Source organism: Eucalyptus grandis, chromosome 5 (genome assembly GCF_016545825.1).
Source record: "Eucalyptus grandis isolate ANBG69807.140 chromosome 5, ASM1654582v1, whole genome shotgun sequence".
Taxonomy (NCBI): Eukaryota; Viridiplantae; Streptophyta; class Magnoliopsida; order Myrtales; family Myrtaceae; genus Eucalyptus; species Eucalyptus grandis.
The window spans coordinates 59,967,167-59,991,060 of NC_052616.1; the positions used below are offsets into that span (position 1 = coordinate 59,967,167).

The window sequence follows — 23,894 nt, forward strand, 5'->3', positions numbered from 1 at the left end:
AGAATGAAAGCTTATTTGGTCCATGTCTATAATTTTGGTTGGTTAAGGATCCATTGAGATGATGACTCGAGAGACATCTGCAAGTTCATTTCAATTTTATTTCTTAACGTCATTAGTGAGGTTTTGAGTAAGATAGTAAACGAAGTCAACTGTAGCCAAACCTAAATTTATATGGGGGTCGCAACATTCGGCGAAGCAACATTTCTTTGAGCTTCACTTTTTGACCGTTACATGGAAGTAAGAGAGCGCACCCTGCGATCACAAATTTGTAAGGATACAGTGATGCAACTTAATGTGCTCTTCAAAGAGATTTGGTCGATTTACAAACCGAACCAGTGATCGTTTCTTCTGGCAAAGCAATGCCACGAACCACGATACAAACAGAACTGCGGAAGTTTGGTTCTTTGCCTACTCAATGAAAATTGGCAGAACTAATACAAATCCCTGTAGTTTCTTTTGTTCCCTCAGAACTTCATCCAAATTGGAACTCACTCGCCAGAGTACGGTACACAAATTGTCGATCCATCTAAGCCGAGTCTGTAATGTTTAAGACTTGATACAACAGATAATACACTGATTTTGCTTACCATCCCTTGCATACTCCGGAAGTAGGAACAAGTTTCTACAGTTTGTTTCTTACTCTTCAAAAAAAACCTCAAGGCAACGGCAAGATTAAACTTGCGTACTGGCTCTATAAGGTGGGTATAGAATCCTTCTTAGGCTGGCAATAAGTTTCGCCTTCCTCGCCAACCAGACCAAGCTCCTTCAATCTCCTCTCATGGTAATACTCAAGCTTTATCCAATTGAGCTTCCTTCTCCTTGACAATACCCTCAATTTTGCTGCAACACCCGCTTCTCACCTACTCTAACCCTCACGGCTATCTCAAGTTTGTAACCGAGGTTTCCTTCCTGAATTAGCTTCTCGTCCTGCAAGTCATTGTATTTGAATGGGGGAAAGCATAGAGCAATTAGGTGGGATTCACTTCTACAGCTTTCAGGAGAAAACAAAATAACCTGATCTAAGAGTTGCCAGACTTTTTGCAGCAGAGACAAAAAGATGCATAGATATGTACAAATGTGATCATTGACAGAGGTATGTACAAATGTGATCATTGACAGAGGTTTTAGCGCTTCATTTTCTTAGACATCCCTACTTTTAGTTTCACTGGGCTTAGATCGGGAAATGTGAACGCTCTGCAAATACTAGAACTGTTAAATGACTTGGCTAATTTCGACAATTTAAAACATTTTGCCACATTTGGCATTGAGACTAACAAACATGAGATTATCATACCCTTAGCTACCAAAAAAGTTTACTACCATGATTGATTTCAGGATAGAGACGACATGCTAAAGAACTCTCAGCTAGGCCATTTTAACCCTGTATGGTTCAGCGAAGTCCAACCAAACCAATTCCCCAGGAGAAACCATCCTAACAAAATTACCCAAGTGGAAATCAAAATGTTACATGTACCTGTTCAACTGTGGTGCGGTAGCCTGAAAGAGCTGATTCACAGGCATCTATGACCATCTTGCATACCAGCTCCTCGTTCACATGACTAACCGGTAATTCGAGAGTTTTCCAGATAGATTTCTTGTAGACAATGCATCTGTTTCTTGAAGTGCCACAAGCCACAGATATGGAAGAATTGCTGGTGGAAGAGGACGGTCCATAAAAATATCTAAGTATGCTGTCTCACCCAAATCATTGGCTGCTGCAATATCAAGCTTCTCCCGATGGAAGGGGTCCAACTCAGATATGTTGAATGTAAGTGTGTACGAGTCGCGATTGGTATTTGGTTCCACAAACCCATAATAAAAAGCCAAGTCAGCATTGCTCTTCTTTAATCCATACTGGATGAAAACCTGTCCCAGGATTCTGTTAGTCACAATGAATGGTCACAAATCACTGCCCTACCGGATGAGGCTTGTGCAATACCATTTCTGGGTAATCAAATGAAACTTTCTCGACCTCTGGGGATTTCTGGACAGGTAATCAATTTGTTAATTACTACAGTTCAATTAGGTTAAGATTCATTTCTCTGTGACTGACAGGGAAAAAGATATGCGGTGTGTTGAGAGTGGATCATCAATTACTGAATAAGTTCAACAGGCTTAAGAGGTTTACCTGCTCACCCTCTTTGACAAGCATTGTTGACTTCAAACAGAAAAGGAGGTCCCAAGAAAAAAGACCTGATGGTCCATTAATCTCCTCTGCATTATCTTCTCTCGTTATGCTAGCGCTGTGGTTAATCTGATGCACGTAAATAATATGGAATTCATAAATTTTCTGGCAGACTGATTAAGCCCGAAAGAAATGCAGACAAGTTCATTATCGATTTAGAATAGGAAAGATCGATTGACTTACCAAATCCACAGGTGGAAGCATAACAAGTTGGCCCCTAAGGTGAGAGAATGCCCTTTGATCTCAGCATGCTAAATGCCCAAAGAAACCCATCCAGCGTAATAGAAGATGGAAACAGCTGCTCATGCCGCGATATGATTTCTTCTTTTACTTTATGGTATTGACTCTCTACATGCTCTTTCATCTCCCTGGTCATCCACAATAGTAAGGTTCCTGGATGATTCCGCGAAAAAAAAAAAAAAAAAAAGGTTCATTCGTTGATATCCAGAGACAAGGCAATTAAACAAAGGCACATAGAGCAAGGGACGTCTGCGATGGAGAAACCACGCGGACCTTTTATCTCTGCAAGCTCTTCTTCTGACCTGCCCTGGAACCAGAAAACAGAAGCACACAACTAACCACCCCACAATCTTAGACTATCCAATAGAATTAATAACAAGTCTTAAATTTTTTTATAGGATTCGCAAAGCAACCCACCAATACAATGTCGAGTCGGTTTGCTCCGGCAATATATCAATATAGAACCACCACGGCAAGTTGCCCCTCATCTTCTCCCTTATCAAGAAGGGAGAGACAGCCACCCAGGGCTTCAAATCGGTGCAGAGATAGCCAATCTCTGAAGCAGCAACGGTGTCCGGGTTGATCCACAACCTCCTGGGGACCTTCACGACAACTTCATCTTGAGCAATGCCTCACCGAGCGACGAGCCAGAGGCCTTCGGGAACGTAAGCCGGGCGAACCGGGCACGTCGAAGAGACCACGCCCTCCTCGGCGAGCCACTTCCAGAAGGTCCGGACGTAAGATGGCAACGGCGGATCGGACTCGAGGGGGTCAACATGGAGCGAGGAACGAGTAGTTGTGGAAAAGAGAGGTCTTTTGAGGGTGGTCTTGAGGGGAGACAAGTGTTTGAAGGATTTGAAATGGAATTGAGGAGGGAATGAAGGAGAGGGTGGAGAGACGGAAAAGAAGACAGGGGACATTTTTGTGTCTGTTTTCTTGGATAATGTCCAGAACCCCGAGCGCGCGCGCTTCTGCTTTGTCGCCATCGCCAGCGCCGTCGAGCTCGTCGTTTCGCTGGAAGAGGGGCACGACTTCGCGGAGGGGGAGAGTGAGAGCAGAGCAGACGTCGCGAGAGGGAGGCGGAGGAGCGTCGGCGGCGTCGGCGTCGGGTGGGGGGTGATGGAAGCAACCAGCGGAGGCGGAGGGGAGAGAGACGGACCAGGTCCTCCCGCGCGAGGCGCGAAGAAAGAGACTCGGGAGAAAGAAGAAACCCTCAGTCAGTCAGTCAGTCCGAAATTTTGAAAAAATGGCGCCTGACACGAGGACACGTGTCGTGCTCCGAGCGCCTTCTTGTTTCCCAGGCTGGAACGTCTCACGTACCTAATATTTTCTCGGGCTCATGTACCATCCAACAATTAAGATGGCTTGTAGTACTTTGTGGGGACGAACGGCATTTTTGTGACGACGCCATCGTAGGCCTTTCCTCGGACCCGGATCTTAACCTTGGTTCCAGCTTTGTGTGACCCAGATTTCACGTACCCCATGGCTATGTTCTTCTTCAAGCAAGGGCTGAACCCTCCGCTTGTGACTTCGCCGATGTTTGCTCCCTTATCATTCTGGATCTCGCTGTGGCTTCTAGCAGGCGGGCCTGAAGAGATGAATCCAATACGCCTGATCTTTGGACCCTCTTCGAGCTGCTTGAGGATTGTCTCAGCTCCAAGGAATCCGCCTTCAGCCCTCCTCCTCTTCCCAATGGCCCATGTCAATCCGGCTTCCACCGGAGTTATGTGCTGTTCCATATCGTTGCCATATAAACGAAGTCCAGCTTCAAGACGGAGACTGTCCCGAGCACCTAAGCCAGTCAACCTCACCTTCCCTTCTGACTTCTCCAGGATCGCTTTGGCCAGATCCACGGCATGCTCTGAAGGAACTGAGATTTCAAATCCATCTTCACCAGTGTAACAGCAAAAACACAGAAAACCATCCAATAGGCTCTCATGCTAGTTGGATGTGAATAGGGAAGTGGCATAAATATGAAGAGAATTTGAACTATCGATCCAGCTGACTAGATATATTTGGATCATTTTCTTTGCTCACTTGTGAGGAACATGAAATTATAGATGGACAAGAGAGGCCTTTCCACAAGACATGATCTTTCAGGACCAAATATAGGAGGACAAGCTGATCACGGAGATACAAGAATTATGGTCATTTTTATGAAGGAAAAGGCAATAAAAAGATCAACTGAGAAAATTTTCATGTACCCCGTTCTGGTGAGAAAGCAGGAAGAACCGTTGATATCAACGATGCGGAAGTCGCTGAAATAAATCTTGCTCAAGTCCTCTTTTGTCAAGTGCTGGAGAACTGGGGCGGCAAGAGGACCCTATACGAAAGAAGATAGGGCTATAAAGAAAACAACAGTCCCCCCAGTTACAATCGAGTCTAGAATAGATTCTTTTATAAACTGGAGCGCATGACCTTTCATTTGTCCCTCCATATTTCATTTATGCAATCAGGAGTATCAACTACAAATAATAAGATAAATAAACAAAGCAAGGCCAGATTACTTGAAAAACGATACTTTCAGAGTTTTTTCGATCTTATCCTAAACCAAGCTTTCAATTCTAGTATCAACATTATTATCACTCAATTGGAAGGACAAGGATAGGTTGATCAGACAGTCTTCTTGGCCCATTTCTGAGTACAAAAAATAACCATCTATTTAAGAATAAAGAGTCAAGTAGTGAAAACTGCATGTCCGCCCAAAAACTGTGAAATTAGGAAAAAGATGTGTTCAGTAAGATCAACCTGGAGAGCAAGGAGAGATCTTTCATCATGAATGTGCCACAAAACATCCCCGCCTTTGGCCTTGAAAGCCTTCATATGCTCCTCGATATGGGCCAGGTCCTTATCCCTACACCCGGCATTCACCACAAGGTATATATGATCGTCCTTGACTTTGGTGATCACAGAGTCGTCAATTGCCCCTCCTTTCTCATCAGTAAACACAGACAGTGTCCCTGTGCCAGGAGCTAGCGCAGCGACGTCGGCAATGACCAGCTTTTCAAGGAAAGGAATGCAATCCTTCCCTTTAAGGCTAAGCCCACACATATGAGAGACATCAAATAGGCTACCATTTTCTCTGCAGTTCACTGTGGACTCCATGATTGAGTCCTTGTATTGAATGGGCATGCTCCACCCAGCAAAAGGCACCATTTTCCCCCATGAGTGACATGGAAGTCATAAAGCACTGTCTTCTTGAGATCAGTTTCGCTTGCGAAGTATCGACGTGCGACAGCCTTCTTATCAGCCTGAGCAAGGCGGCGACAGATTGACTGGCCAAGCTGCCACAAACCTCCTCCTCTCATGTTTAGATGAAAAAAATCTGGTCAAAGAAATAGAAGACGTTATAAGAGTGAAGGAGAGTTCAAAAGTTTTGAGAAAATGCAATTGCATTTTCAAAAACCTTTAACCTAAGGCAAGTCTGGAGATGCTTTGAATAATGCATCTTTGAAATGTAGATGCATTTTTTCTTCAAACTTTGTTCTGGCTTAATTTTCATAATTTTGGAAATGTCATCGCCTCATGCAATCTCACCAGCGAGGCTAGATCTGGCTGCTGGCAACGGCTAAGTTCCGTTGGCAAATCATTTCAGAGTTTTTAATAAATAAATAAAAAGATTAACAAATATCATTTACAAAGTATAATTTTTATCAAAAGAAATTTTATTCAAAACTCATTTTCAATATATTTTTAAAATGATTTTTTTTTTTCAAATACTGCTTGCATTTCAAAAAATCCCTTTAGCCAAAAGTTTGTATATTCTCTCGAAGGCTATCCCAAAACTGAGTCAAAAACACCCTAACTCTATTGCTCTGGACCACTGACCGTTTTCGGTGGATATTCAGTGAATATTCATCAAGCTTTCAAGATCCAGTGTAAAGATTATGATCGACCGTTGACCCAAAATAATCTCTGGTCATGGGTTGTTTAATGATAAGCTAAGTCAACGGTTTTGCCCCGAGCCAGCTTGTAAATCAAAATGAATGCATTATCCCCCCAACAATTGAGTCCCTTAAAACAGCGATTTTGTAGGCCGTGAGATAAGGGTTTTCGTAGCTTTACTTAGCCGGAACGCTTGAATGACATCACTAAGCAATTCCATTTACGTTTCAACGGCTAATAATTGTAGATCCCAAAAGGGCACAGACTCAAATCATGGCCACCAAAAGAAAGATTTTCAAAGTGAAAATGCCAGGAAGGGAAGAGGGACCACAACAATTTAACCTGTCGAGCCTTTGGATTTATTATCATTAGATATTGATGCAAATTTGTTTTTAACGTATGGTCATTGTCATGAGGTAGGTCTAAGGATCGGTCCAAAGGAAGATTCTTTGAAGGTGTGATTTTAGCGTCGCCTTTGAGGAGGGGGAGGGGAGGTATCCAGGTTTGGAAAGAGCGAGGTTGTTATCGAACACTAAGCAAGTTCAAAAACCTCAAATGGCATTTCCCAGATCGATTTCAAGACAACATATGAGGTTTCAGAAATAGATCTCAACAGGAAACTAAGGGCATTTTCTGCTCGGCCGTCTTCCAATAGATACCCTCAAGCTTTGTTCGAGTAAAGATATAGCAATACGTGACGTTAATTAATCACCTTTTAGTTGTTGATTATGTAGCATTAATAATGTGGTTCGACGATCATGAATCTTCATCTTCACACATAACCGATGTCCTCTTCTTTAGCTTTATATCTTTGATTGTCCTTCCGCATTCTGCATGACACCCGCGCAGCAGAAGGTAATCATTAACCGGCGCGAAAAAAAAAAAAAAAAGGAAAGATTTTCCTTCTGCTGCGCGGGTGTCATGCAGAATGCGGAAGGAGACGTCTTGTGGGTGGATTTTGTTCCCTGCTTTCTTATTCAGTTTTTCTTGGAGAGAACAGAGGAGGGTACGTGAGCGGAATGTTGGCTACACATTTCCCCGTAAACGCATGGAAGGATAGATGGAGACACAGCAAGTTTTTAGGTGTTAGTGATGAGTAGATTAGGGAAGGAATTCCGTGTTTTCATTAACGATACACAAAAGATACATGAAAGACAAGAAGGATGACTGACGGAATTCCGCGTTCCCCTTCCAGGAACCTGCTAGGGGTACTTTCATCTTTCCACCCCCTCCCCCTTCGAAAGGGAATTTCTTCGCGACGTCTTTCCAATTTATTTATTTACTGTCCGGTCCTCCTCATTTCGCATCGGACTTTATACGTGCTTCTTTTCTTCTGTCCACACGCTGGCTCGGAAGATCAGGACAAAGACGATGACGCGATGCCCAAGCTCCTGCGTTACCAACTCCCTTCTAGAACTTCGGCCCGGGGGGAAGGGGAAGAGGCAATATTAACCTAGAGTCGATTAATAACATGTTTAAGTACTCTACTCAAGTTGCACTTTAAAGGCTTGTTATTCTAGTTTTGGTTTATGTTTGTCCCGCTCATAGCCCCTTTATTTTCTACCCTTTTTTTGCTCAATATTGCATGTATAATTCTATTGAAAAGGGTGAGAGATTTTGTAATATTATTGCTAGCTATCTTAAAAACTTAACATGTAAAATTAAGTTATGATTAATATTTAAATATTAAAACAAAGCTTATGCTTAAACTAGAATAACGAGCCTTTAAAGTGCAACTTGATTGTACCACCAGCGGACATTTTCCCGTTACATTCTCTAGTGAAATTTCAGATAGGGAGCCGTCCTCACAGAAAGCGTCCATTATGGGCTGTGGATGACTTTATAATTTTGTTAACTGTAATTTGAAATGATTATACTATTTACAATTGAATATAGTAATAATTGGCATTTCTTAAATAATATTCAGGATTATAAATTATTCAATAAAGATAGCATCGTGGATAATATTTTTTCAAAAGCACAACAAATTCAGGAAAAAAGGGATCGTACATCCGCTTTTTCAATCGGGGCAAAAAGGTTTGACGATCCGCCGGTGGTACAATCAAGTTGCACTTTAAAGGCTCGTTATTCTAGTTTAAGCATAAGCTTTGTTTTAATATTTAAATATTAATCATTTCGCATCGGATTTTATACGTGCTTCTTTTCTTCCGTCCACACGCTGACTCGGAAGATCGGGACAAAGACGATGACACGATGCCCAAGCTTCTGCGTTACCAACTCCCTTCTAGAACTTCAGCCCCGGGGGGAAGGGGAAGGGGCACTTCCGTCATTCCGCCCCTTCTCCCCTCTTCAAAAGTTCCCGGGGCGATCGTCTCTACTCGTAAGCTAGCACTAGCGAATTCTGTTGCGATCCTGCATTCTCCCATAATCCCCTTCCGGCAACCCGCTAGGGGCACTTCCGTCTTTCCGCCCCCTCTACCCCTTCAAAAGTTCCCGGGCGATCATCTGTTGAGATCGCCATCCCCCATTCCCCGAGAAATCCCCCTCCGATTTTTCGCATTTCAGAGAGAGAGAGAGAGAGGCGGCCATGGCGGCATCGAACGGGAGCGAGTTCTTCGAGGTGGAGGTGGAGGTGGAGGGCGGGCGCGAGGCGCTGTCGCGGCCGTCGAACGCGGAGTCGGTGGAGGAGGACGAGAGCGAGCTGCTGTGGGCGGCGATCGAGCGACTCCCCTCGCAGAAGCGGCCCAACATGGCCCTCCTCACGCGGACGCCGTCGAAGCACCGCGGCGGCGGCGGGCTGCTCCAGACGGAGACGATCGACGTGCGGAAGCTGGACCGACTCGACCGGGAGCTCGTCGTCCGGAAGGCCCTGGCCACCAACGACCAGGACAACCACCGCCTCCTCTCCGCCATGAAGGAGCGCCTCGACCGGTAACGCAAACCTCCACGTTGTTTTTTTCTTTTTTCTTTTCGGTTCAGGAAACTCTCGATGGTCGGTCGTTCTCATGCTAGACGCGCCGTCCGTCCTCTGGATCGACTGGCGTTTTGCGTGTTGGCGATTCTTGATCATCTCCTTTTTGGGCGATAAAGGCGCACGTGTAGTGTGTGACCTTTCTCTTTTTGCGGACGCCGAACCTGTGCACGCGGCACTAACCGATCCAGTAGTGCGATCGCGATCTCTCTCTCTCGATCGATAGGATGATTCCTGAATCCGTGACTTTTCTTCTGGAAACGATCTGTCAGGGTCGGCTTGGAGGTGCCGAAGGTCGAAGTGAGGTTCGAGAATCTGAACATCGGAGCCAGCGTGCAAAGCGGCTCGAGAGCTTTGCCTACGTTGGTGAATTACACTCGTAACATGATCGAGGTCCTTTCTTACTATTCTCTCTCTCATGTTTCATATCATGCAATGCTGCAGCTGTTTTTCTTCCCTTCACGTGGCGTGTTACACTTCGTACGTTAACAATCTGTTGCGTGGGTGATGCATGGCAGGACGTTCTGACTGGCTTGAGGATATTTCGACCCCAGAGGCATTCGCTCACGATCTTGAAGAACATCAGCGGAGCCGTCAAGCCTGGAAGGTAACGAAAATGGTGCTAGTCATGTTGCTAGTCGATATCTACTTCAAAGCATCTTGCTACTTAATATTACCGTGCTCAGAACTCAATGCGCTAAGAGCTTGTGCCTCGAGCGAGAAAGTGCTCGCACCTCTTTCACCCGAATTATTTGCAAGTTATCATGTTAGCTGCATTTTTTTTGCTAAAAGCTTAATGCGCACTCTTTTTACAATGTGGAAACAAGAATATTTCAAAGTACTTAAAATTACCTAATTCCTGTTCTATATCAAGTAATATGAACGTAAGAGTGCCGTGTAGCATTCTTAATATTACTCTTGTGAACCGGCACGAAACTTCAAAGAGCCTAAACACGGATGCAATCGCCACGTCTTGCCAGAGCACTAGGAATTCACGTGTTCCGGCAGATGTAATAATCCCCACTTGACGAGCTTCTCTTCAGGGAACAAAATTCTTTTGACGGGTTCGTCCTCGTAGCTAGTAGACTCGCCGAACTTATGCACTAAACGCGACCGGACCCTCGTCAGCTCGCGTAATACGTCTAAAAATAGGTTACGTGCATCGCGTAATTGGGCCGTATGTGTGCATTTAAACAGAAGAGCATTTACTCCCAGCGTGCTGGGTTGGATGAACCCGTTACACGGTAGCATGTGTCGTGTCCACCCGTGAGCAAGCCATTTATTTATTTCTCCATGGGGTCTATGCAGGATGACGTTGCTTCTAGGTCCCCCCGGTTCTGGAAAATCCACGTTGCTTTTAGCTCTGGCAGGGAAGCTCGATGCCAATTTGAAGGTAAGAACTTTATTATTTTACTATAATTTTTCGATTGAAAGACTTGCCAAAATCATCCGGGCGGCATCTCATGTGGCTAATTTCCATATAAAATTATGTTCTTTACCCGCCTTTCTGGGCGACAGTTTTCTTCTCCTTTTTTCCCCTAAAATTTAATAGCATGAACTGAAAGAGTCATTATTGATGCAACATATATCATCAGTCACCCATAATAATGACTTGCTATCAGTAAAATATCCTTACCATATACTTGCTTTCAGATGCATTCAACATAGATATACTTACCCAATGAAGTGAAATTTATTAATACTCGACTTCGGGATAGCTGGTTTGTGGTAAAGTTTTTAGCCAGTGAAATTTACATTATTTTAGTAGCCAGTAGTTCTCCCCCGCATTGTAATATATAGGTTGGTCATAGGAATGTTCGTTCCTATAGGATTAGCTTTCCGATTGATCTCTTTTTTACTTATTTCCTGGTAAATTAACCAAGACTTTGCCTCTGGGTCAAGCCTCCAATGATTTCAAGGACAATACTTTAGCCAGCCTTAATGACTTCATTTTTTTCACCATACTACCTTAAAATTTGTTTGTCCTATTATCCTTCTCGAAAAGTTATCCCAAATGTAATATTTTCTCATTTATAGAAGCCATAGAATTTGGTGTAGAACTTCTAGACATAAAAATAAATGGCAGTTTCATATTTTGTTCAAAGAAGTACAAGTAACAAGACTATTTCTTAATGGGCAGTGAGAGTATAGCCGTTAAATTTTACTTGTGAATTCTGTGAAAGAAAAATCCCATAATTGCGACAAAATCATCATATTTGTACTCTCTAGAATAAGGTGCGTACTGTGGTCTTCAAAAGCGTTAGCCCGGTACCCCTCTATAAGCTATTAAGTCAAACTTGACTACCTCAGAAGAAGTTAGCCCTAATAACAAATGAGTGGCGCAACCGTACTGCAAAAGTAAATAACAGTGGACTTCAGGAGAAGGTACAGAAGAATGCGTCTCGGTACAGAACCTTATTTCTCCCCCATTTTACATGAGTCTCGGTATAGAACCTCCTACCGTGCTAAAAGTGATACGATTTCTTTTCAATCTGTTATTGAAAGACTACAACTAGCGTCTTGATAGATCCCCTGATATCATGTCTGCTTTTGTTCCAGAAAAGTGGTAATATCACTTATAATGGGAATAAGCTCAGTGATTTCTGCGTTCAAAGGACCTCTGCCTATATAAGCCAAACGGATAATCATATTGCTGAGTTAACTGTTCGAGAAACCTTTGATTTTGCTGCGAGATGTCAAGGTGCAAGTGAAGGTTTTGCAGGTACTTTTGCTTCAAAGGTTTTAGTCATCTTATTGTGAGTTTGTTTCTGTTTAAGTGTGTCAAAAGTGATGCATTTTGGACTCGAAACAGATTCGGGCAGGTGATACTCTGGAAATGTTTGATCTTTTGCAAGTTTGAGTGCTCCCTTGATAGGGTAATGCCTGTGACTTCCTGATTTGACCAACGTGCACTCGTTTAGCGTTAGTTGGCACTTGGCACCAAGTAGAGATTGGTTCCTGATCATCCCGCGAATACGGAGTGTGCCCCTAAATTCTCTCTTTCACGGTCGACATCACACTTGAATCCACATGTTGCTCTTTCTAGTTATCTTTTCTCTACAAGAGAACTGTGCATATCCTTTGTTCAGCCACCGACTTATTTCTTTTGGCACGAGTACATTTGTGAAACTAATTTCATTGATTTGATTCTACCATCATTATATAATGTCCGTCTCAAGGGCTTCTCTTTTGTCAGTCATCCACTATCCTATTTCGCAGTTTTGGGTGTATGTTGGGTACTGTCATTGCTGCAACCTGTGTATTGATATCGGCAGAATTCTGTTAGGTTGATTTGAAAAACTGGTAGAGAGTGAATGTAGGATATTCTTGTAAAGTTTCGAGCCAGAGTTCTTTAATTTCTCCTAATTATACTCGGAATTTTCTTCTCAGCTAGATGTTTTGATTATTTTGTCAATAGACTTATATAAGCGGTGCTCGAGTACATATCAGCACATTTGGTTGAAATGACTACCTTCGTCAAGTCCTATTGAATTGTGACTGCAGGATATATGAAAGATTTGGCCCGTTTAGAGAATGAAAAGAACATACGTCCAAGTCCAGAGATTGATGCCTTTATGAAGGTATATATTTGATTTCCGTGAATACGTTGCCTCCTAGCACAATTCTCGACTTCTATCCCAGTAATCTCAGATTGCATATCATCTGCACAGGCATCATCCGTTGGTGGAAAAAGACATAGTATTTCGACAGAATATGTTTTGAAAGTGCTTGGTCTTGACATTTGTGCGGACACCTTCGTCGGGAATGATATGCTCAGGGGAGTCTCAGGTGGCCAAAGAAAAAGAGTCACAACGGGTATGTTCTCCTCCGTGCATATATATCGTACATTGTGCCATGCTGATAGAAATTTACACGCTTGATTTATTATATGGAGGCTGTTCTAGCTTTGCTCAAAATGCAAAAGGAATTGAACTATTAAAATGATATCACTGATGATTGATATACTGTTAATATTTGTAAAGGCATAAAGGTGAGCTTGTTCACTTGAACATTAAGTGCAGAAGCAGGTATCGCTTAGACTTGATTTTGGTCTTGGAAGTGTCTCTCCAACTGAATCAATTCGGGGAAATGCATCTATTCATCTTAGTTTCATTTTCATTTCTTTTGAGGATAATTTTTTTTGAAAAAACACAACCATGGGCAGCTGCGTAAGTACTAGAGTCTCTTCTTCATCGCTAATGTCAAGAGTTTGAATCCATGGGTTGCTAACATGTTGTAAGCGGTGTAAGTGGGGGGCCATGGTGTTAGGATCCTGTGCTAGTCTTTCTCGAGTTATAGGCGTCGGTCCTAAGGTGCCATCAGGCACTGGCGGGCCTTGTGACTCCCGAAGGGGGCTCAAGCGGATTTCTCGGTTATCAATTTTTTTTTTTTTTTCTGAAAGAATGTTTGAAATCAAGTTAGTGTGGCCCTTGCAAACCAAAGGAGCAATTTTGCAGTCTAGCACTTAAAAGAATCGACAATGATTTTTTCGTACATATCTCTTGATCGAAATGAATAGAGAATGGTATCCAGAAAGTACTGAAAGGAAGTGTTGTGACAGTCAACAATATATTGAAAACTAATGTTGCAATGGTCACAAGTTTTGTGGTGGTTTCAATGGTCCTCAGGAATATCTATATTTCCTGCAAACCTTCACTTTTTCTCTTCATTCTCTTTTTCCATCTAGGAATTAAAAGTCACTTCTACATGTTGCAATAAGAACTCTTTTCACTTTTTGTTGACTCTTTGTCAGCTTCTAATAAGCTACAAGTTACCTTAACTCTTCAAATTTACAATATGCAAAAGTTTTCAAAAATTTCCCAGGCGACTTTTTGACCTTTTATTTAAGTTCAAATAATGATATTCTTGAATCAAAGCATGCTTTAAGAAGACGGAATTTTTGAAAGAATAAATAATATTATGTGATATTCATGGAAATGAAGATAAGACAAAATTTCAAATAAAGCTTTTGAAGTGGGGCCGTTTTTTTTAAAAGAGGGTTAGAGCGAACATTGCCTTAAATAAGATCTTGATGAAGTGGCCAACTTAGTTTCAAATATCATCTCAAGTTCATCACCCAGCCAAATCTCCATTGGCTGACAAACCCATGCAATTCACATGCATCTTTGATAAAATCCATGGGCCATCGGGTGAGCTTCTTATTTGAGATTAAGTTGGACACTTAGCCAATATATTTGGTATAAAATAAATTCATCAACCAAATTAATGCTTGTTGTATCTCTGACGCAGGAGAAATGATCGTTGGACCCAGGAAGACTTTATTTATGGATGAAATATCCACAGGGCTAGATAGCTCTACGACGTATCAAATCGTTAAATGTGTCAGGAATTTCGTTCATTTAATGGAAGCAACTGTCCTAATGGCTCTTCTTCAGCCCGCCCGGAGACATTTGACTTGTTTGATGACTTGGTGCTACTGTCCGAAGGACATGTTGTATATCAAGGACCTCGGTCGGACGTGTTAGAATTTTTTGAATCATTAGGTTTTCGTTTGCCACCACGTAAGGGAATTGCGGATTTTCTCCAGGAGGTACTTGCCATAATAAAACAACTTTCTTGTCTTCCTAGACTATGACTAACTTTATTTATCACCAGGTCACTTCCAGAAAGGATCAAGCTCAGTATTGGGCGGATCCATCAGGACCATACGAGTTTCTACCTGTTTCCAAAATCGCAGAAGCATTTAGAATGTCCAGATTTGGTAGCTCTGTCGAGCCTGATCTCGCGGCTTCAAATGTCCATCCTAATGCGTTGTCCAAAACGAATTTTGCTGTCTCAAGTTGGGAGCTGTTCAAAACATGCTTTGCCCGAGAAGTGCTGCTAATCGGCAGGCATGGCTCTCTGTATATTTTTAGGACTTGTCAGGTATAACTGTATTTTGAGTACACTGCTCTCGACACTGTTCTTGTAACTTCAATTGCATTAGGTTTATGAGATAGTTCACTCATTCATGTCACATGTGAACTGCAACATGATGTCTCAGTATTACTCCATTATCCAAAATTATTGTGCTACCACTCTGGTGCTTTCTTCTTTACTCTCCCTGAATTTAAGTGCATTATATATCTGGAACTTCTAAACAATTATTTCTGTTGTTTATGTCAGTTATATTTTCACTGTTTCTTTTTCATATATTAAAGGTTGCTTTTGTTGGACTGGTAACCTGCACAATTTTCTTACGGACAAGAGTACACCCCACTGATGAGACAAATGGCAACCTCTACCTATCCTGCCTTTTTTTTGGGCTAATACACATGATGTTTAATGGATTTTCTGAGCTGCCGATAACAATATCTCGGCTACCTGTATTCTACAAGCAAAGAGATAATTTCTTCTATCCGGCATGGGCATGGTCCATTTCCAGCTGGATTCTACGTGTCCCATACTCTATTATTGAGGCCGTTGTGTGGTCTTGTGTAGTATACTACACTGTTGGATTTGCTCCTGGTGTTGGGAGGTACGTTTTTCCGCTCAATTTCCTTCATATAGGTTCTCCTAATCCTGCAAATCTTTTCACAGTTTTTATTTTATTGTTTCAGGTTTTTCCGGTTTATGCTATTGCTCTTTGCAGTGCACCAAATGGCATTGGGTCTTTTCCGTATGATGGCTACAATAGCTCGAGACATGGTCGTTGCAAATACTTTTGGGTCTGCTGCCTTGCTAGTTATATTCTTACTGAGTGGATTTATTATTCCAAAGTGTAAGTTTGGTCCTTCTTCTACAAGAAAAGTGTGCCTTGGATGGCATGATGCAAGTAGAATGTCATTGGATTGCTGATTTTGTGGCCCTTCTTTCAGCCATGATCAAGCCATGGTGGGTCTGGGGTTTCTGGGTGTCCCCACTATCCTATGGGCAAAATGCAATGTCTGTTAACGAATTTACTGCCACAGGATGGATGGAGGTATGTTACTTGAGGGTGCTATTTACAACTTTTTTGTCCCAATAGTAAAATCCTCCTGACAACGGTTAATCCACAGAAATCTGCCTATGGGAATAATTCAGTTGGCTACAACGTACTTCAGTCACATAGCTTACCATCTAGTGGTCATTGGTATTGGCTTGGAGTTGGGGTTCTATTGCTTTATGCACTGCTCTTCAACAATATTGTGACTTTAGCTTTGGCTTACCTTAATCGTAAGTCTGATAATCTTTCCATTGCCATCTATATAAATTCAGGAACAACTTGCTCGCTAGCTAAGTATCTTCTTGGGTCACTTCAAGATCTAGCTAGTATGTGCTTAATGAGGATCTTCATTTTCCTTTTACAGCTATCATAACTGCGCAGTCTGTAATTCCCGTGGATGAAACTGGAGAAAATTCCAGCCAGGGCATTGGTTAGTAGAAGTATATTATCTTCATAATAGAGGATGTGTATTGTGTTTTGATAAATTCTACTTATCTTTCCTCATCAATGTTGCACTGTACTTTGGCACGGTAATGTTGCAAACCTGTGATGGGTGTGCAGGGATGGTACGCAATCAAGATCAAATCCAACATCCTCTGGGGAGGGTAACAAGAAGAAGGGCATGATTCTTCCATTTCAGCCATTAACAATGACTTTCCATGATGTCAATTACTTTGTTGACATGCCAAAGGTGTGATTTCATATGCATTAACTATTTTTGTAATTTTGAATGCCTTAATTTGTGTCCAGTTTCTACATGATAAAGTGTAATGCGGCGAAAAATATCGCTAAAATTGACAGGCTATGCGTTCACAAGGAATACCAGAAAGTAAACTACAGCTTTTGTCGAAAGTTAGTGGAGTATTCTCTCCAGGAGTACTCACTGCATTGGTTGGTTCAAGTGGAGCTGGTAAGACTACTTTGATGGATGTTCTTGCTGGAAGGAAAACAGGTGGATATATTGAAGGTGATATCAGGATATCAGGTCACCCAAAACAGCAGCATACTTTTGCTAGAGTTTCTGGATATGTAGAACAAAATGATATACATTCTCCCCAAGTGACAGTTGAGGAGTCTCTCAGGTTTTCTGCCAGCCTCCGCCTCCCAAAAGAAGTCAGCAAAGAAAAAAAAGCGGTGAATCTTCAGGGGTTAAGTTAATACATTCAAAAACGATGGTTGGATCCAGTTTACCTCATTGTTGACAAGATCTCTTGTGTTGCAGGAGTTTGTCGAAGAGGTAATGAAATTAGTTGAGCTTGATACGCTTAGGCATGCTTTGGTTGGTCTACCTGGTAGCTCAGGTTTATCAACAGAACAAAGGAAACGGTTAACCATTGCAGTTGAGCTAGTTGCCAATCCTTCTATAATCTTTATGGATGAACCTACCTCTGGTCTTGATTCTCGAGCAGCAGCTATTGTGATGAGAACTGTTCGTAATACTGTTGATACTGGAAGAACTGTGGTTTGTACCATTCACCAGCCAAGTATTGACATATTTGAAGCATTCGATGAGGTTAGAAGGACAAAAAAAATTTGTCATATTCAAGACTATTTTAATATGCCAGATCCTTACATTGGTGCAGCTTTTATTTTATTTCATCACAGCTGCTTTTCATGAAACGTGGAGGATGTGTTATATATGGTGGCAAGCTTGGAACACATTCACAGACCCTAATAGACTATTTTCAGGTAAAAAAAAAATTGTCTTACTCTTTACGGTTCATTTTTGGTCTCTCTGTATGTTGAAGTATATTCCCAATGTTTATCTACGAGGTTTCAGTGGGACTCTGTGACTTCCCTCCGCCTAATTTAGGTTGATGGTATCAAGCAAGTTCCCACCTCCTTTCCCCATTTAATATTTGATACTGTGAATGGATTTTCATTAAGTTATCCGATCCATTAATTCCATGTTTTTAGTCACTTGTCTATGGGGTTTATGGGAGTCGTGTATTCATGCATTCTCCCTCCACCTTCAAGCTTAGGATTTTAGGTAGGATTTCCTGATAGTTTCTTTTAGAAGTGATTCCTTATTCTTCTATTCCACGAGCGAGACAATTATTCTGCAATCCTTTGTTATGACGTGCATGTGATGGGGGATGTTAAAGTATATTCGTCATTGCTTGAGTATGGGGTTTCGGCAGAATTTGTGTACGTATATTTCTATTTTCCATCTAATAATTCAAACTTTTAGGTTGAAGTTTCCGACAGTTTTAGATGCCAAAATCTTTGGGTTTGCTGTCGCCCTCTCCTAGTTAAATTTCTAGCAGCTGCTGCTTCATGCAGGGTAACTGATAGTTTGGTTTGTGCTTTTAATTTTTTTCCTAGCCCAGAACAGTTCTTTTCTTGTACTGAGGGGCCCAGAGAAGGGAAGTGGGACTAAATGTGGTAATGTACTATGTTTGATGGGATGCTAAGGTTTTGGTCAACTAGACAGATTGCCTAATGACTGTTAAATCTCGTTATGCACAGATAACAGTCTTTATCGTATTCCTTTATGCAGGGCATCAATGGAATTACCCCAATCCGAAGTGGTTATAATCCAGCAACTTGGATGCTTGAGGTTACTACACCAGCTGCTGAACAGAAGATTGGTGCTGATTTTGCTGATATTTACAGAAATTCGGATCAGTTTAGGTGATCTAATTTAACATCACTTTAGCTATGTGGGCAGAAATCTGTGGCCGCCATTCATCCCATATTTTTGGAGTTTGTCTCCTCCTTCCACAATTATCCATTGTTAACTCTTCTTCACTTTGCTCCAGGGAGGTGGAAGCTACGATTGAACGCTCAAGTGTCCCACCTGCTGGCTCAAGGCCTTTAAAATTTGACACCATGTATTCACAGGACAAACTCTCTCAATTTTTTATTTGTCTTTGGAAACAAAATCTCGTCTATTGGAGAAGTCCACAGTACAATGCTGTGAGGATTTTTTCACTACGTTAAGTGCGCTGATTTTAGGCTCCGTCTTTGGAATGTTGGCTCAAAAGGTAAATTTCATACAAACTTCTCAAGACTGTCTTCTTTTCTTGTCTTTGGAAGCTTTCAGGCAAGGCATTTACTTTTGCCATAGATTATCAATTAACAAAATAACTTTCTGTTTCTCAAGTCCTCCCCACTCTAATGCTGACTGATCATAAGAAAACATGAAGTTAAAGTAAGCTATGCTTTTATTGTCCTCTAGAATTAAGATACTTAGCTGGGAACTGTCTAGCAGGGATAAGAATTAAGAACCTTCTACCATGGAAGCACAAAAATTTCTTTTTCTTTTGGATGTGCCTTTTGGAGGCCAGAACCCATGATGTTTGGCAGCTTTCATCTTAATGAAGTTGACAAAAATTAGATTTAGGTTCTTTGCTGGGATATGGATAGCAATATCTCATTCGGCATCACTAATATCTTTTCATTTTGGTCGTCAAAATTCAAATGCTGGAATTTCATTTATCATATGATGAGTTTAGATATGCGTTCTTTGTAAAGGCAATTTGCTGGCTCTGGACTCAACTACAGAGATCTCACGCATGTGGCCATGTTCTGGATTAATGAAAACCAAGTCTCTATTTGCGTCTGTGGACTAATTCATTAAATGGTCGTGAACTATTCTGACAAACAAGATGAGAACACATCTTGAAATTTTAGAAATTCAAGATGAGACTGTCCAGGTGGCATTCGGCTTTTCTTGATTTTTCTGTCTCTAGTAGTCTGGTCTAATTCTTGAGGCCAATGCTACTAATAGAGATCCTGTCTTCTTTGTTAAATCTAGACATATTTTTAGCAGTCCTTTGATTATATTGTAAAACACATTTCGAATTAACATTATGCAGAGAGTCGCCTCAAGACCTTTTCGTGGTTATGGAGCTCTTTATGCATCATGCTTGTTTCTTGGCGTCAACAATGCCTCTTCTGTACAACCAATTGTTTCCATAGAAAGGACGGTATTCTATAGAGAAAAAGCAGCTGGAATGTACTCCCCATTGGCCTATGCCGCAGCCCAGGTAAGTTTTCATACTGAAAGAGGTTGATTTGTAAAAATTAGTGGAGTGGAAAATAACATCTCTAACTTCTTCGCTCCAGGGCCTTGTGGAGATTCCGTACGTGGTTGTGCAAACCATAATATATGGACTCATCACATATTTCATGGTCAACTTCGAGAGGACAGCAAGTGAGAAACTTCTGATCTTCCTGAATTTTCTAATCTACTTTGAGCTTGAAAATTAGTGGTTAACCCACTATTCACTTTTTGTTGCAGGAAAGTTCTTTCTTTTTCTTGTGTTCATGTTCCTTACCTTCACCTACTTTACCTTTTACGGCATGATGGCTGTTGGTCTCACTCCTTCACCGCATTTAGCAGCTGTCATTTCTTCAGCCTTTTACTCTCTATGGAATCTTCTGTCAGGATTTCTTGTCCCAAAACCAGTAAGTTGACTGTTTCCTGTCAGAAACTCCTTACTATGTTGTCTCTCTCATTTCTGATTTTGGGCATATTTCCTTGGCCTCCATGGTGCATTTCCCGCCAGTCATATGAAACAATTCTAGAATTAACAAGACAAAACCTTTAGATTAACCTGATGAGTAATGGAGGAGGCTGGAATGAGCACCCCATTATCTTTGTTTGTTTACTGCAAAGACTACTGAAGCACCCATGAGAATTGCTCTCTCTCTCCCCCCACCCCAACGTGCGCGTGCGCACACATATCACTGGGGGTGGTGAGGAAGAGCTTCCTCTCCTCCTATTAGAATCTACTGGATGGACAACAAAAATATCATTTTGCTGCCGACATGGTCTGAGTTTCTTCTTTCTGCATATAATGAGACAAGTTTGATCCTGCCTCTTTTTGAATTAGCATTCAATGCCATTAGTAGAATAGAGCATCCTGGTAAGGGGATTAAAAGATGCTCCTAATAATATGTTCATAGAGCAAATTGAAGTCTGGGTACCTATTGATGAAAAGTAAATCTGGATTTCAATCTCACTTACGATGTGAGGTCTGACACTGTAGCACTTACATCCTCACTGTTGGAAGGAGATTGTTTTCCTAACCTAAGAAATCAAGTTGCCAGGTTTTAGTGACCCAGTTTGTGCACTAATTGCAGAACATCCCGGGTTGGTGGATATGGCTCTACTACATCTGCCCAGTTGCATGGACTCTTCGTGGTGTCATCACCTCTCAGCTTGGGGATGTGGACACTCAGATTGTTGGACCTTCTTTCAAGGGCAGTGTGAAAGAGTATCTGGAGGTTAGTCTTGGCTATGGTGGCAGTGGCATGATTGGAGTGTCAGTGGCTGTGCTTATTGGCTTCAACCTTTTCTTCTTCGCTGTCTTTGCCTTCTCCGTCAAAGTCCTTAACTTCCAGAGAAGATGAAAAGGGAAAAGCAATAACACTCATTAACGGAGACTACTTTGTGAAAGCCATGATACTCTGGCTTTCTTGATACTATTACAATCGTAGTCTCTGTTTTTTTGTTTGTCCTGCCTCATTACACTTGCTATGCTTTACTTCTGGAGGCAGCACATCCACGCTGCAATCTCTTGAAGCCATATGACACTGGTCTTAGCTCGGAATCCATCTGTAGATCATTCTTGATCTGGTTGTGATGTCTTTTAAATTATGTCTCAAGTTTGAATCCATTATACGATACCCGATACGCACAAAACATTTACATGCTGAAATGAGAAAAAACACGTCCGAGGAGCATTTAATTAAAATAAAGATCGCGTGGTAGAAGCCGAAAGGATTCAGCCCTAGATACGAGCTTCTACCGTTGAAAATGAAGGCCACACCATGTGTTGATTTTTGTGGCCTTGTCATTTGTCAGCATGAAATCTTCTGAAGAGTTGATCGTGCGAATTCTTTCCACCTTATTAAATGCACGCACATGGCCATGTGCATGCATGCACGTAGAAAAGAAATTGGTCAACACTTGTGGCTTCAGAAGACTATCTCGTAGGCGCCGAACTCTCTCCCTCTCTTTGTTCAACTTTTGTGGACTTCTTTCGTCTTGTTGCGGATAAAGAAGGAGAGAAGGCAGAAGCTCTTCTACGTGTGTCAGTACATGCTGCTCGGCTCACACGCTAACATTAATTGCATGGAGGCACATGCTTTGACGATCGGCACCGTTCTGACAATTGTGGAATACAAGTTTTTCTTCCCTTCAACCGATAAAGGTGAAGACGTCTGAAGCTCGAGACAGAGCGAAAGAAAAGAGCTTCCAGTGAGCGAGAGAAAAGAGCTCGAGAGAGAGAGAGTGCGAGGCTTGAGCTCAGAGAGGTTTTGTGCAAAAGTCGAGTCCATTGAGTTGTATTGTTAAAACACCGTGGGTATCGAGTATAAAGTAAGACTGGGAAACACTTGAGTGCATGTGTGATTGTAATCCTGTAATTCTCCGATTTATAGTGGATTGATTTGCTGGCTCTCCCCGTGGATGTAGGTTCCGACATTCGGACCGAACCACGTAAATTTCTAATGTCCTTATCCCTTTATTGTTCCTCGTTTTATTTCGATCGATTCCTATAGCTCCCGACATAATTGCAAAATGCACGATCCGCTTCCGCTGCGACGCCGATTTACAACACGAGGAGTGTTCATTCCTCTTAACAGGTGATACTTTTCTATTGTATGCCAAATCTCAATTAATACAGAGGCAGACACTCAAAAAGGTAAAAGAAGTGACTACTTGCCGCGACAAGCATAAGGACTGGGAGCATGTACAACAGGCATTGATAAGATTAACATCAATAGTACTAAAAACCAAGTTACAGAATCTCATGTACATTTTGTCTTAAGTTATGGGGTCCGATTCTAGGTTGATAAGCGAACTAGGATGGAGGAAAAAGTAAATGAAAAGAAAAGGCCAGTGGAAACAGAGAAGCAAAATGGGAACAGAAAAGGTTTAAACAGTTTAAAAGAAAGAAGACTACCCACTCTTCTCACTGGAGGTTCACAATGAGAGAGCAAAGAACTTGTTTCATACCTTAGTAAGAAAACAATTAAATCAAAAGACAAACTATTTTTATTTACAAGTTTTATGGCAAAACTCGACCTAGCAAAAGAATTTGATAGAACAAAAGCACCATGGCGGACTGCCAATCATCCCGATCAAGCTTAAACTTTCCTTTATCCACTTTAATTAGCTGTAAATCGTAGCAAATGGAAATAAATCAAGGCAAGAGCTTGATCTACCTGTGTCATAGCCAAACAGCATTCCACCAATTCCAGCCGACAGTGCAAGCCTCATAATATATGGCGTCTTCCATGTCGTGCGCCAACATTCGGTGAGCTCTGTCTTAACGGTTTTGGTGTGACCTCCTCCATCTTATCCCTCCCTCGCACACACCCTTCGGGAGGAACCACAGCAATATCTTAAATCCGGGATTTTCTGAAAAACCAAAGAAAGAGTCACTAATCTGCTTATTCGAAATGAACAAAAATGTTACAATGATTGAAAGCCTTCCCCTCCAAACACGAAAAAAGGATAATTTTTTATACCAATCCAAATCAGTAAAGTCAGGCTAGTGACTGTTCCGATCATCTCTTTTACCGTTTGCCGCATATTATTTTACAACTTTCAGCAGGATAAAAACAAGCCTTTCCATGTTACACTCCAAAGCTTCTACCTTGTCATCTGACAACTTCAATTATTCTATTCTATCGAGAACCCACAAATGATAAATCGAGAAAACTCTTACGTCAAAATCCATCGCTCAACTGAATGCATGACGGAGAAACGG

At 41.8% G+C, this 23,894-nt stretch overlaps 1 protein-coding gene and 2 pseudogenes across 1 annotated transcript; 1 reads left to right on the forward strand and 2 right to left on the reverse strand.

Annotated features, from left to right (window-relative positions):
* Positions 1-232: 232 nt before the first annotated feature.
* Positions 233-3,411, reverse strand: LOC104445622 (annotated as a pseudogene).
* Positions 3,412-3,506: 95 nt separating this feature from the next.
* LOC120286108 (aminomethyltransferase, mitochondrial-like) lies at positions 3,507-5,747 on the reverse strand. The gene is given in 4 exon segments (XM_039312718.1): positions 3,507-4,327; positions 4,630-4,748; positions 5,174-5,583; positions 5,586-5,747. Coding segments are annotated over 4 exon segments (1,224 nt in total). The 5' UTR covers positions 5,734-5,747; the 3' UTR covers positions 3,507-3,780.
* A 3,111-nt stretch (positions 5,748-8,858) lies between these two features.
* LOC104445621 lies at positions 8,859-21,541 on the forward strand (annotated as a pseudogene).
* Positions 21,542-23,894: the final 2,353 nt, after the last annotated feature.